This window comes from Cupressus sempervirens, chromosome 10, assembly GCF_028749045.1.
Source record: "Cupressus sempervirens isolate cs-2001-9-10 chromosome 10, ASM2874904v1, whole genome shotgun sequence".
Lineage (NCBI taxonomy): Eukaryota > Viridiplantae > Streptophyta > Pinopsida > Cupressales > Cupressaceae > Cupressus > Cupressus sempervirens.
In genome coordinates this window covers 784,464,436-784,477,575 of record NC_143127.1, presented here as the reverse complement: position 1 = coordinate 784,477,575, position 13,140 = coordinate 784,464,436, and the positions used below count along the sequence as shown (strand labels likewise).

Below are 13,140 nucleotides of genomic sequence, written 5' to 3'. Positions count from 1 at the left end.
TATGAATGTAACTTGTAATTAATAGGTCTGATCCTACACTCGGCACCAAAACTACAATGCCGATTAAGAGGTGTTGATTAATATATATGCAAGGCCATTCTTGCATCAATAGAAAATGAATTCTGCGATGTATAGAATATGTAGTGTGCTTGGGGGTGATGATAAGAGCTTATCATCTATGGTTGGGAAGGCAACAGATCTGATGGTTTGCTTGTGGTAAACGAGCACTGCCATAAATTTAACAATTTCCAATGGAAACATCAACAATAATGCATTTGCTAGGCTACTTTATAAAAGTTGAAAACATGGATAAATATCGCTGGCCCAAAATGGTCGTTGAAGAGTTAGAAAGCGGGAAGAAATCTTGGATCAAGCTGAGCAAGAAGTGAATGAACAAATGTGATAATAATCCACAACAATATCCATATCAACAGACAGGCAAAAAAAAGTTTGTGTTAAAAAAAATTCAGGACTGCCATGTGAACAAAACAAGTTGGTCATTCAACACCCATATAGGAACATGATGAAAAAGCTTATTTAAGGACTGCATATAAGAGATAGGCAAGAATTTTAGTTGCTTGGCTAAGGACTAGGTCTCACCATCTCAGAAGTAAGACAGGCAGATGGACAATCTCGGAGAAAGATTTGGAAGAATCAATCTGCATTTTCTGTTGCAAAGTTGTGGTTGGAATTGAATGACTCTTAATCCTAGCTTGTGCAACATTAGAGGATATTCATATTCTATTTGAAAACATTTTGCAAGTGGCCAGAATGAGATCTTTGAGGAGACAAGCCTCCACAATATCACAAGTTTCTTAATCAAATTACACTTTAGAAGAACCAACTTTAAAAGAAACCTGAAAATGGACTGACTCTGGCTCTCTTGGTTCCTTGGACCACCTGGTCTTGTGGAAGTCATTAAAATTCATATTCAAAAATTTTAAAGGCAGTAGAGGTGATAACAAACTAACCATTCAAGTTCAAACTTCTATCTATTAAGTAAAATATAGAGAAAAGTGAACTCCATTACTTACCCTTCAGTTATATCCAAGGACCACCCAGAGAAAGAACAGATCCGCATAAGGGCATCCTTCCATTCGTCAATCTTTTCTCCTTGGAATCGAACTGAATGCGTATGAAATTGAAGACACGGACAGATCTGTTGAAGTGCACACTTCCAACACTCAATCGCTCTTCTTGGGTATCGATCTGAATTGGCATAATGTTTTAGAAATGCTTGTCTGTAATGACTGGATTCCTTCAGAGGGTATCTAACGTCAGATGGATCCACACCATAAAACAGAGGAATGATCAATCCTGGAGTGCTCGAAATGGTGGTGGTCTCCCTGAGACACCATGTGGAGTCTGCATAGCCTCTAGAAAATATAGGAATACGAATGGTACTGCTCTCGATTGCTCTTTCCAAGGTCAACCCAATTATTTCTCCTTTTTCTATTTTTTCGCTGTCCAAAAAAACATGGAGCCCAGCAGTAGTGAGAGCTTCGAAGAGATGATCAACCAGATTCTTTCTCACATCTTTTCCCCTGAAGCTCAGAAACACATGATATTTCTTATTGTTGTGGAACGGAATTTTAGTTGTCGGAGGCATGTATTCTTCCATCTTGAATTCTTCCATGTTAAATAAAGGCAACTGAAAAGAATGGCACAGAGGACTGAACCGAAAAAAGTTACACAGAGCTTGAACTCCTATGACACATTCCGCTGCTGGGCAATTCTATTTGCATAAAATCAAGTAAACTTACAGCTCTATACAGCAGACTCCCCACTTCACAGCCGTTTCCACTATCAGATTTGGGGGAATTCAGTTCTGAACTGTAAATTACAAAAGAAAAGTTAAAGCCCACTGAAATAGTACGTTTGAATTGACAGCACATTTACGTATTGGTTTAGTATCCGGCAAGATTTTTGAAAATGAACTCTTCACGCTCGGCACTGGCTACGGTGCAACTCATTTGCACCGTTGATAGCCGTGCCCAATGCTGCCCGTGCCCGGAATATAGGAGCCTTCAACATTTTCTGAAAATGCCTGAGAAACGTACAGAGTTTTTATGAAATGAACTTTCTTTGTAGCTCATCAAAGGCTGCGAGATGTCAGAGAAGTCTTATTGCAAAAGTAGATGAAATACATTAATTTAAAAATATATGAATGTTATAAATAAATGAAATGGTTCATGGTAAAAGTAATTTTGAAAATTAATTTAAAGATATTTAAACTAACTATTTCATTTATTTATAACATTCATATATTTTTAAATTAACGTATTTCATTTACTTTTACAATAAGACTTCCCTACATCGTAGCTTTTGATGAGCTACAAAGAAAGTTCACGTCATAAAAATTATGTACGTTTCTCACACATTTCCAGAAAATGTTGATGGTTCCTACATTCTGGGCATGAGCAGCATTGGGCACGACTATCAATGGTGCAAATAAGTTGCACCATAGCCAGTGCCCTTCACACTCATTCCTTTTTATATATTTATCGTCTGCCTCATCTTAACTTACTTTTTATATTCTTTTCCTTTCAATTTTTTATTTTCCTATTATGTTGTCTTCTTTCATCTTTTCTCTCTTTTAATTACTTTATATCAATGAACAATTGCTTAGCTATTCGAAATGGAAGTATAAATTATTAACTTATTTTTTCTATTAAGAATAAAAAAAGTATTCATTTTATAAAGTAAGTTTGGCTACTTGATATGGAAGCACATTATTAGCTAAATCTTTTCGGCCAAGAAGCAAGGATCAAAAAATATAAATTACATCAAAGTGTGTTTAGTTGCTAGATATGAAAGCATTTTTTTTTAAACAAATGACTCTATCCATGTGAGTGATAGTACTATTAAGAGTTGATAGATCTCTAAAAGTGGGCTTAGACTTCTCAAAGACCATTCATCAACCCGCTCGTTTGACTCACATTCATTCTAATATTGATCTATAAATAGAGAATAAAACAATAGCATCTCTTGTATATGATTACTCAATGAACCTTCATTAAATCTTTGAAAGAGTTTAACTCACTTAATCATGGTGATATACAACAATCCTCATATTTGAAATGATAGTATCATCGGCTAACCACAAATATTAGGAATTGTATAGTTACCTTCACTACTTGGACCCATTGTACTATCACATAACTTGGTGATAGATTTTAGATGTCAATTTTACATCATCTTTGTAAAATTTTGGAAGAGCTACATCACCCCGCTTATGATTCCCTAATAACCAAGTCATTTGCACTATTGTTGGTCATGATTCTTCTCGCTATGCCACTATCTATTCCTACTTGTGTGACCAAATCATACCCTATAACTCAACCCACAATGAGAAACATCAACTCATTCACAATGCCTCACACTACATTCTCATCTCTAGTGACTTTTATAGGAAGGGTCTAGATGGAACACTTCTTAAATGCTTAGAGAAGGATGAGTTCAAACAAGCGTTATTTGAAGTCCACAACAATAGTTGTGGATCTCACTCTAATGGCCTTGCGCTTGTTCGAAAACTACTTAGGGTTGGTTAATATTGGTCTACTCTGCAAATTGATGTCGTGTGGTATACTAAGTCCTGCAAGAAGTGACAATTCCATGGTAACTTGATTCATGCTCGTGGATGTGAATTGATACTCTCTATCACAAATTGGCCTTTTTAGCAATGGGTCTTTGATTTAGTTGACAAAATACATCCTATCTCTTCTAGTGGACACAAGTTCATCATTACTGCTACTAAGTACTTCACTAAATGTGTTGTGGTCATCCATCTCTATGTTGCTATGGGGAAGCATGTAACCCTCTTCATATTAAATCACATCATTTATCGCTATGGCATTCCCTCCTTTATAGTCACTAATAATGGAGGACAATTTAAGAATAAGGACCTTAGACAACTTTGCAAGAAATTTAAGATCAAATAACACTAGTCCTTGATATACTATCCTTAAGGAAATGGCCAAGTCGAAGCTTCCAATAAAACACTCCTAGAGATCTTGCATAGAATTGTTCACAAATATGGAAGAGACTAACACCTACAAATTAATCATGCACTATGGACTTATAGGACTAGCATATGCACACCTACTAGGGCTACACCTTTTGCTCTAGTCTATAGTTAAGGTTGTTCTACCACTAGAAGTTGAGACTCCTTCCTTACAAGTCTGCAGTACAAGTGCATCACTTTAATCTAGACCTTGAATTTGAACCTTGTGAAGCATACCTAAGACTTAAGCCTCCTTCATTGATTGTGTGGACTAGGGTTGTAGTCCAAATAGAATTAAAAATTATTTTCTTGTAGTCTAAGAGGAAAATTACCAATGGCTTTCTCCTCCTCTAGGACTTTTGAAGATAAAGATTGATGATTCTTATCAAGGGAATCTTGGTCATGCTCGTATAGGTGTCTAATTAGAAGAGAGTTTTGGTGGTCAAGAACAAGTTCATGGACGCTCTTGTTATCTTGTATGTTGTGGAGTGGGGTCGTGCTCTTGATTGGAGAAGGATTATTTGGATTTATCTCATATATTGAAGTAATTGTTGTGGAAGATAGAAATGGTTTAATTCAATGTTCTTGGGTCTTTGGTCATTCTTTCATTGTAGTCTTTTTATTGTATTTAATAAATTAGAAACTACTTTGAAAAATATATTATTCATAAAAACATGTTAAAAAAATTAGATAAAGTGGGAGTTATTATATGCATCACAAAATTATCATTATATATTACATATTAATTTTTTGAAATAATACTATGATTGTTCAATAGAATAACATGGACATTGAGGGTCGAGAGAGTGCTCTACGACTTTCAATACAAAGCCTCTTTCACTCTCTCCCAAGGTTGTCTTCCACACTCATAGGAAGTTGTAATTGTTGTCCTTATGGTGTAGTGCATTTACTCCTCCCTACTATCAACCCTTTATGGGTGGAACAATGTTTGGTCAATACAAAACAATTTCTTCTCTTTTGGCTCAAGCAAAGAGTGTTAGCTTTTCTCTTTCAAGAAGGTTGTTGTTGATATATTGCTTCTAGATAGTGCCAAATTCATAGTGCAATTGAGATAGAGTTTTGATGTCTCAAAATGAGGATGCCAAGGAGGTAAGGGCCTCTCGACCACATCGATAGTTGTTAATCCTAACCTTTAGATGGTCATGGCTATTGATGAAGAGAAGATGGCATAGGAGAATCTTTGGTTCTTGGAAATCTTGCAACAACGACAACAACAAAAAATTCCTTTTAGTTTATTTTAGTTGTTCTTATTAATCACTTGATGTTTTGTGTTATGATCCTTTGAGTTGGCACCTTCGTTCATATGAACCAGAAAGCTTGTTTTACACATCATATAAAACTCATGTCTAGGTTCACATCATGATCCATTTTATCTTGGTGGAGATTTCTTAAGTTTTGGGTTTAGACATATGTTTTCTTCATGTTAGCAGCTTATCTAACTTATTGGATCTTGCAAAGCTTTCCTATAGCTCACAAATCTAACTACCACATTTTTTGATGATCTTATTCTCGTGATCAAACTCCTTCTGTGACCACACTATTCCATATAAATCTAGAGGTTCTCTTATAGATTTGGGTCTTGACCTATTAGTTATGATATGTTTTCTTTAACTTTAGGTAATGTGATTTTCTTTGGTTGTAAGGACCCTTCTCATATGTATTTATCAAATATGAATCCTCTGTTAAAATCGTTATAGGAGATTGAATCAGATATGAAGTAATGTGTTATGTTGTAAATGTCCTATTGAAATTGAGAGCAGTTGATACATCCATGTTTTAATATTCAATGATTCGAGAACTACTACATTATCTCGATTGTTTAAACATTAAAATTTCACTAATAATGATACGAGGTGTTTTCATCTGATGATGACAATGTTGATTATGATACCTTGATGATTAGGTTATATGCATTTAGATAGTTTAGTATTCCTTAATTGGAGATGTTTATGATGTTAGGTATATGCATGCTTAACGATGATTATTCAAATATTTTAATCTAAGTTAATGAATAAGTTATGTTTTATTGATTATGTGATTTCTGATGATTAAATGTGATTAAAAATGACTTAAACAGTTAATTATATGAAAGATTCATGTTTGATTTATGTAACTATCCAGATAAGTTTTGAATATATGTATGTGATTTTCTTGAGCTATTGATGTGTGCAGGATATTTTAGCTGAAAAATCTAACAGAGAAATGAAACTGAACCCTATGTACCGTTGTGGAAACCAAGGTTGAATCTAACAAAAGATGCAAACCCCATTGTTCGTGTTTTATTTGTATCGTGAGAGGAATGAATGTATCATTTTGTAATTAGTAAATGTTAATGTTTTGTAACAGTGATTTTTCAGTGTCGCTTGACACTCGTGAATTATATATGCATTCCAACATGATAGTTAGGGTTAAGCGAGTAACCTAAAGATCTAAGTCGGACTAGGTTAGTGACCTTTTTGCTAATTAGTTAGTAATCAAGGTTAATTACCCTAATTAGGATTAGCCAATAATCTGCATTTTTTGAGGGTTGTTAGAAAGTCCTAAAAATTTTCTAGCTTTCGATAGGTCCCTAATTAATCCTAAAGGCCTAAAATCATGAAATCTAAGTACCCAAGGGGTATGGGTATGGGTTGGGGGCATTTTCGACCCCCTAGCCCCTTTTGTTGACTTTTATGGTCACTCAAAAACTCTATTTTTGCTTTATTGCAAAAATTGAATGTTTTTATCATGAGTTGGATAACTTTAACTCCACCTTGAGGTCAGCCTTATGTCTAGTAGAGTTAGAAGACTCTAGAACTTTTAGGCAAGTGGGGAAGTTATTGCTTTTTAGAGTGGTTGAGTTTAGGATCTTATTTAGAGGCAATTTTGAGAGGGTTTGAGTGTTCACCCAACCTCTAGTTTTAGAGTGGAATTCATGATTGAAGGAGAAGGGGAGGAAAGCAAGCTCATCTCAAATTTCATCATTTGCCATAACCCAATTTTGAAGGTAGGAATACTTCACCTCATTTTGTTCATGTTGTGTTTCATGTTTCAGTTTTATTGCATATGCATGTTCATGTGAGTGTTGAGTATGTTTGGGGAGGGATTGAAATGGGTCTTCTTGAATGGTTTTCCTTTGTATTTTGCTTTGAATTTCGAAGGGATTGTATGGGTGTTTTGGCATTACTCACTCTCGAATAGGGCAAAAGTGGCCATGTATGGGAAGAGGTCTTTAGTTGGTCTCCAATAGTGCAGAGTCTCTTCTTAGGATGAGAAGAGGGAGAGAGGGTAGGGTGTTATGGGCCCCTACTTGTCAACACAAACCATGTTTTAAGTTTTAGAATTTGAGAAGTGAAAGAACGAAAGTCCTTGTGATATCAGCCTTGAAAGGGAATTTGTGGAAGAATAGAAGTTCTTGAGATTTTAGCCCCGAAAGGGCATATGTTATGGTGTTGTGGCCGACATCTCCTGTTGGAAAAATCCACCTTCTCCCTAGTTTGGTTCAATGTCGAACCTATTGTGCAAACCCAAAATGGGAGTGAATGTTTGATTGTGTCTTCATGTTATGATTGGTTGTCTCCTGGTCAATTTTCGTTCTCTCCATGATCCTTGTGATGTATTGTAGAATTCGTAATGGATCCCTATTTAAGGGCCAAGAAGGAAATTTCAAAATGGATAATGGATTTCAGTTATGTGGGAGATTTCTCCTCGGGATTGAAATCCTATGTAAAACATTATTGTTAACTTATTGTGGAAATGGCAACGATGTCAGGTTTTCTTCCGGGTTCTTTCCCGGCAGAGCCTTTGAATCAAGTGGTTTAATAAAATAAATGAGAAATGACTGAACCACGTATATTGATAAAAAAAAATTGAGTAGTATCCTTGCATATGATATTTTGGTATTTTAGTTCTTGCATATGGTTACTTGAAATTTGACGTGATAATGTTTTACCTTTCCTGTGGCATTCTTATAGTTCAAATTTTTATGCATTTGATTGAAGGTAAATAGATGGAATTTTGATATATAAAGTTATGCAAATGATTTCTAAATAGTGTTAAGAAAAATAGATTAATGTGAATGAAATTTCATTTTGTATGTTGTAATAGGAAAGAAGAAATATTTCAACGTTATTGCATCATCATAACATTAAACTCTATGTTATAATTGTACTTTAAAAAAAACATTCCCCCTTGTTATGTAAATTTTATTGCTTGAAAATCCATCACTTCAGAAAAAACATAAGACTCATAAAAAAAAACATAAACCATCCTAGAGCAAATAAGCTCTCTGCTTTTTGCATGAAGAAATCTGATTTGTAAGTTTCCACTTTAAATTTTGATTGGTGGATAAAAATCTTGTTGACTTTTATGCAAATTTGCATACTCCTCCCAATTCGTACCTTCTTGGAACATCTTGGGCAGTGATCCATTTGGTTAGTTAATGCTTTGTTTTAGGGGGGGGGGGCGTTGTTTTAAATGTTCATTGGAGGGGGCCACCTTTTTGTCAAAAATAACTTATCCTCTGCTCTTCCCTTGCGAATATCAAAATGTAGACGCATACCAGCATATTTGAGGTGTGGGTCAATATGCACGTGTCATTGGAGACCGCCTCATGATCTTTGAAAAGGGTGGGCCAAATGGCCAAGTTGTCTAAGTTGTCATAGGAAGATTTGTTAGTAGGTTAGTAAGATTATTAGAAAGTTAGTATGAGTTAAATGCTAGGTGGAGGTTTAGTAGGTATAGTGTTAATTAAGGTTAGTTTTATTTTGTGTCAAATTACTTTTATTAGTAATGTTAAATTAAGTTAGTTTTACTTTTGTGTTTATATGTTTCTTGGTTAGTTAGTAAAGTGTTAGAGGAAATTTGATTGTGGACTAATTAGATTTCTAATTAGTTTGGTTTAGTATTAATTTTATTAAAGTTAAGATTATTATCAGTTAAATGGATTTATTTAGTTGTTTTGTTTTAGTATTAATATTTTGATGGGTTAGTGAGTAGTAAAGGGTTAGTGAGTAGTAAAGTTAGTTAGGTGTAAGGTAAGTTACTTAGAAGTAGTTAGTAACATTATATTGAATTTTGTAGTTAGTATAAGATAAAGTTAAAGAGAAACATTTAGGGGTTAGTAAAGAATATCTAGCATTAATAGTTAGATGTTTTAATGAAAATGATTATTTAATTCTTAATATGAATGTTCAAATTGGTTGAGATAGAAGTATTGGGTAAGTTTTATTTTTGTTATATTGAGTTATTTTTTCAGTATCTTTTAGGGTTAGGATTTAATTAAAGTTTCAGGTGGTTAAACAATAACTAGATTTAATTATTATTGTTTCAAGTAATATTAAATGGTTTTTAACTAAATTATGAATGTAAGCTTTATTTATAAAATTGATTGTTAGTTAGAATTTAGATATGTTGTCTTGTACTTTAAAAAAAAAGGAACATAGGGATTAGTATAGCATAGTTTTAAAAAGAGGATACAATTATTATTTTTATAATATTTTAGTTTTAGTTTTAATATTGGAATATTTTTTTAAATAACTTCGAAAATCAAATTCCTATGATTTATAGTTTTTATTTTAAGGGGTTATCGAAGGGTCCTTGTATAACCAACTTGATGATAGCATAGAATTATTTTGCTAGGTAATTGTAGGTCATAAATAGTTTAATGATAAATATTTTAGTATTTTAATTAGTTCTAAATGAGTTATGATTATATCCAGAATTCAGTATTAGTATATTATGATAGATTAACGTTTAAATGCATTATTTGATTTTCCTAAGGGTTGACCTAGTATAGTGATAAAAGGGATAGCATCATAGTCGACTTATGAACTTAGAAACCCTAAAATGTATCTTGAACTTGAAGTCGTGCCTTTGTATATTGAACTTAAATATTAATTGGTCAACACATTCAACCGAAATTAAGTGGTCCCATAGCATTGGGACTTAGGGGTTCGAACTCGAACAATATGTGGAGATTTCAACTCTGCATCTGAATAATATGTATTTGAAACTCACTTTAAACCTTTGCCATATTTTCTATAACCTAATCAGTGTAGCATGTTTTAACTTAGTAGATTAAATTTTTTTTTAAAATAAAAATTGGTGTGTTTTTTTTGCCCTGTATTTTGGGCATGACATTGGTTGACTTGTGACTTGTGAACTTTTATATATTGTTTCATTTGCTCCTTAGTAATGTAGCTCTCAATAGCTAGTCTTTTAGAGGTTAGCATCCAAGATGGATATGGACTTTTGTATGTAATCAAGAATGTGTGCCTTGGAATGTAAGTTGACATATTATTAGGAACATATGATGTAAAGACTTGAATCTGTGACAAGGTAAAGATATATTGTAGCATGTTCTTGTATTTGAGTTGTTAATTTCATTGTCTTGACTCTTGATGCATGGCTTGGACCATCTCCACTAGGGAAACTCCTGTCATGACTATGTTAGCTGATATTAGAGTGAGTTTCATTCTTATGACATTGAATTTGTCAGTAGATGGTTGTTCCTAATCTTTCCAAGTCCGAAATGAATTGTCATGGGATAGAAGAGTGTAGATCCAACATGTAAATATAGAGGACATGCACAAGGATTGATAATAAGGAGTTGTTGGTGATTGTGAGCCTTGGAGTGGGTTATGGTCCTTGAATCATCTTGTTGCTAGGCAGTCACCAAGATAAGATAGAATATGAGTGCGGTTCAATAGATCATCGAAGGAGAGGCAATTGAGATCTCCTAGTCAAATCCTTGAGTCGAGGTAGCAACACCATTTGAATGGAGAGATGTCACTGAGTAGGGTGAACCCTAGAAGAGTGAAGAACATGTTTGAATACCTTGAAGTAGAAATGATGAGTGAGATCTATACATTAATGGGTTTACAAAGGAATCTTGAACGAGAGAATGAGTTTGTGAAGGATACTAAAGAGATGAACAGGTTGATTTGGCACTTACCAATGAAGAGATCAATCATTTGGCCTATTAAAAAGATAATCTAAAAGAGGAAGAAGTAGACAAGAGTTGCAACAATGATAGAGGTTAACCTTGATGAGATAAGCATGTGTGTGAATGTTTTGACTTCAAAAGTGTTTGAGGATCATAAGGAAAATGTGGTCATGTATGAGTTTTATAATTAGTTGGTTGGATCTAATGGATCTAAGTTTAACATGTTAAGAAGTGTCTTGTTGTTGAGTTTGATATTTAGATTGTTAATGTTAAGGATGTTGACATGTGTGAGGTTAGTAATAAATTTCCCTTGGTTGAATCTGATGGCCTAGTTTGGTTAATTGAAGGTGTGGTTAAAGAGGGTATTACTGGTAATGAGACTATTTTTTATTAGTATAAGAGTGATTTGGATAGGGTTATTATTTGTGATGATGAAAAAATTGGTGATGGAAAGTTATAAACTAAGATGTTTCAATTATATATTGAATTTTTCCAGGAATCACTTAGAGGGTGTTGTTGTGATGTGGAGCCTAATCAGACTTGGAAATTTATTCAATGTGGTTTCCCCCCAGATTATTTCTACAGGGGTTTGGGGACAGTGCCTTCAAGATGGGGTCAAAGGGCAATGCCCCTTGCGGGGTCTTGGGGCAACACTCTAGGTGTGCTCCCTGTCACAATACAAGGTGGGGTTGAGGGACAATGCCTTTGCAAGGGTTTTGGGGGGCAACACCCCCGAAGCCAAAAATTAATTGACTATTGTAAAGGTGTTGACTATTATTTTTCTATTGGATGACTTGTTCTATACCTAGTTTTGTAAGTAGTAAAAGCTTGTATAAAATGGCTTAGGGTAAGGATTTCATAATGTATGATGATATTGTAGCTTCTTGTAGCAGTATTAAGTTGTAAGGGATTGCGAATTGTAATCATTGGATAATAATTATAATGGTTTTGTTGTTGGTGGATGTAGTCTAGGGATTAACTGAACCATGTTAAAACTTTATGTCTTGTGTTCTCTTTTGTGTGATTTTTTTTTTTTCTGATACTGGTTATATTTGTATGTGATTGTTATTTATGTCTATGATTAATTGTGACAAGTGGTATCAGAGTGAGGTCTCATCAAAAAAAAATTTAAGCTGTGCTCTACAAGAAGGTCTCACAGTTGAGTGGGAATCTTGTTGTTGAGTAGGAGCAATGACAAATGAGGGTAAGTTGAAGGTTGAGAAATTTAATGAGCAGAACTTATAGTTTAGGAAGACACAAATTGAGGACTATCTTTATCAGAAAGATTTATCGCAATCATTACAAGGAAAAGATAAGAAGCAAACCATTATGAAAGATGAGGACTAGGAGATCCTGGATAGAAAGGCACTTGGAAGTATTTATTTATTCATGGCACAATCGGTGGCATTTAGTATTACAAAAGAAAAGACGACTGAAGCATTGATGCAAACCCTAGTGAAACTATATGAAAAGCCCTTTGGTTCAAACAAGGTATTTCTCACGAAGTGTTTATTTAATATGAAAATGCTAGAAGATGGATCTATTGTAGATCATTTAAATGAGTTTAATATAATTACTAGTTAGTTATCTTCTATGAATGTTAATTTTGATGAAGAAATTAGGGCTCTCTTGATTTTGTGTTCTTTGCTTGAAAGATGAAATAGCGTGATCATGGTTGTGAGTAATTATGTTTCTTGGTCTAATACCCTAAAATTTGATGATGTGATTGGTGTTATTTTGAGTGAGGAGACTCGTAGAAAACTCTTAAGCGCATCTACATCAGGAAGTGTTTTGAATGCACAAAGCAAAGGCAAAATGACTGAGGGATGAAACAATTATGGAAATTGTGGGAAATCAAGAGGAAAATTAAAGGGGAAGAGATCTCAATCAAGAGGACCAAAAGATTGTTGGTACTGTGGAAAACCAAGGCACAAGAAGAAATATTGTTGGACTCGAAAGAAAAATGAAGGATATAAACAAGAAGGGAACAAGGAGGAAAATGTGATAAGCAATGAATCTGAAGAGGATGCTTTGCTTCTTCTTTAGAAAGTGTTTATGATTCATGGGTTTTAGATTCAAGGGCTTAATTTCATGCTACTCCCCTTAAATGTTATTCCAAGATTATGTCCATGGGGATTTTGGACTTTTTTATTTGGGGGATAATGAACCCTATCAAATTGTTGGAAAGGAA

General features: G+C 34.1%; 1 protein-coding gene across 1 annotated transcript in view; it reads right to left on the bottom strand.

Annotated features, from left to right (window-relative positions):
- The window catches only part of LOC149536239 (disease resistance protein L6-like), a 49,565-nt gene extending 47,479 nt beyond the window's left edge, over positions 1–2,086 (bottom strand). Inside the window, exon 1 of the mRNA XM_089805480.1 lies at positions 1,035–2,086. Within this exon, the coding sequence (XP_089661606.1) occupies positions 1,035–1,636 (602 nt within the window). The 5' untranslated portion in view covers positions 1,637–2,086. The remainder of the gene's footprint in view (positions 1–1,034) is intronic.
- Positions 2,087–13,140: the final 11,054 nt, after the last annotated feature.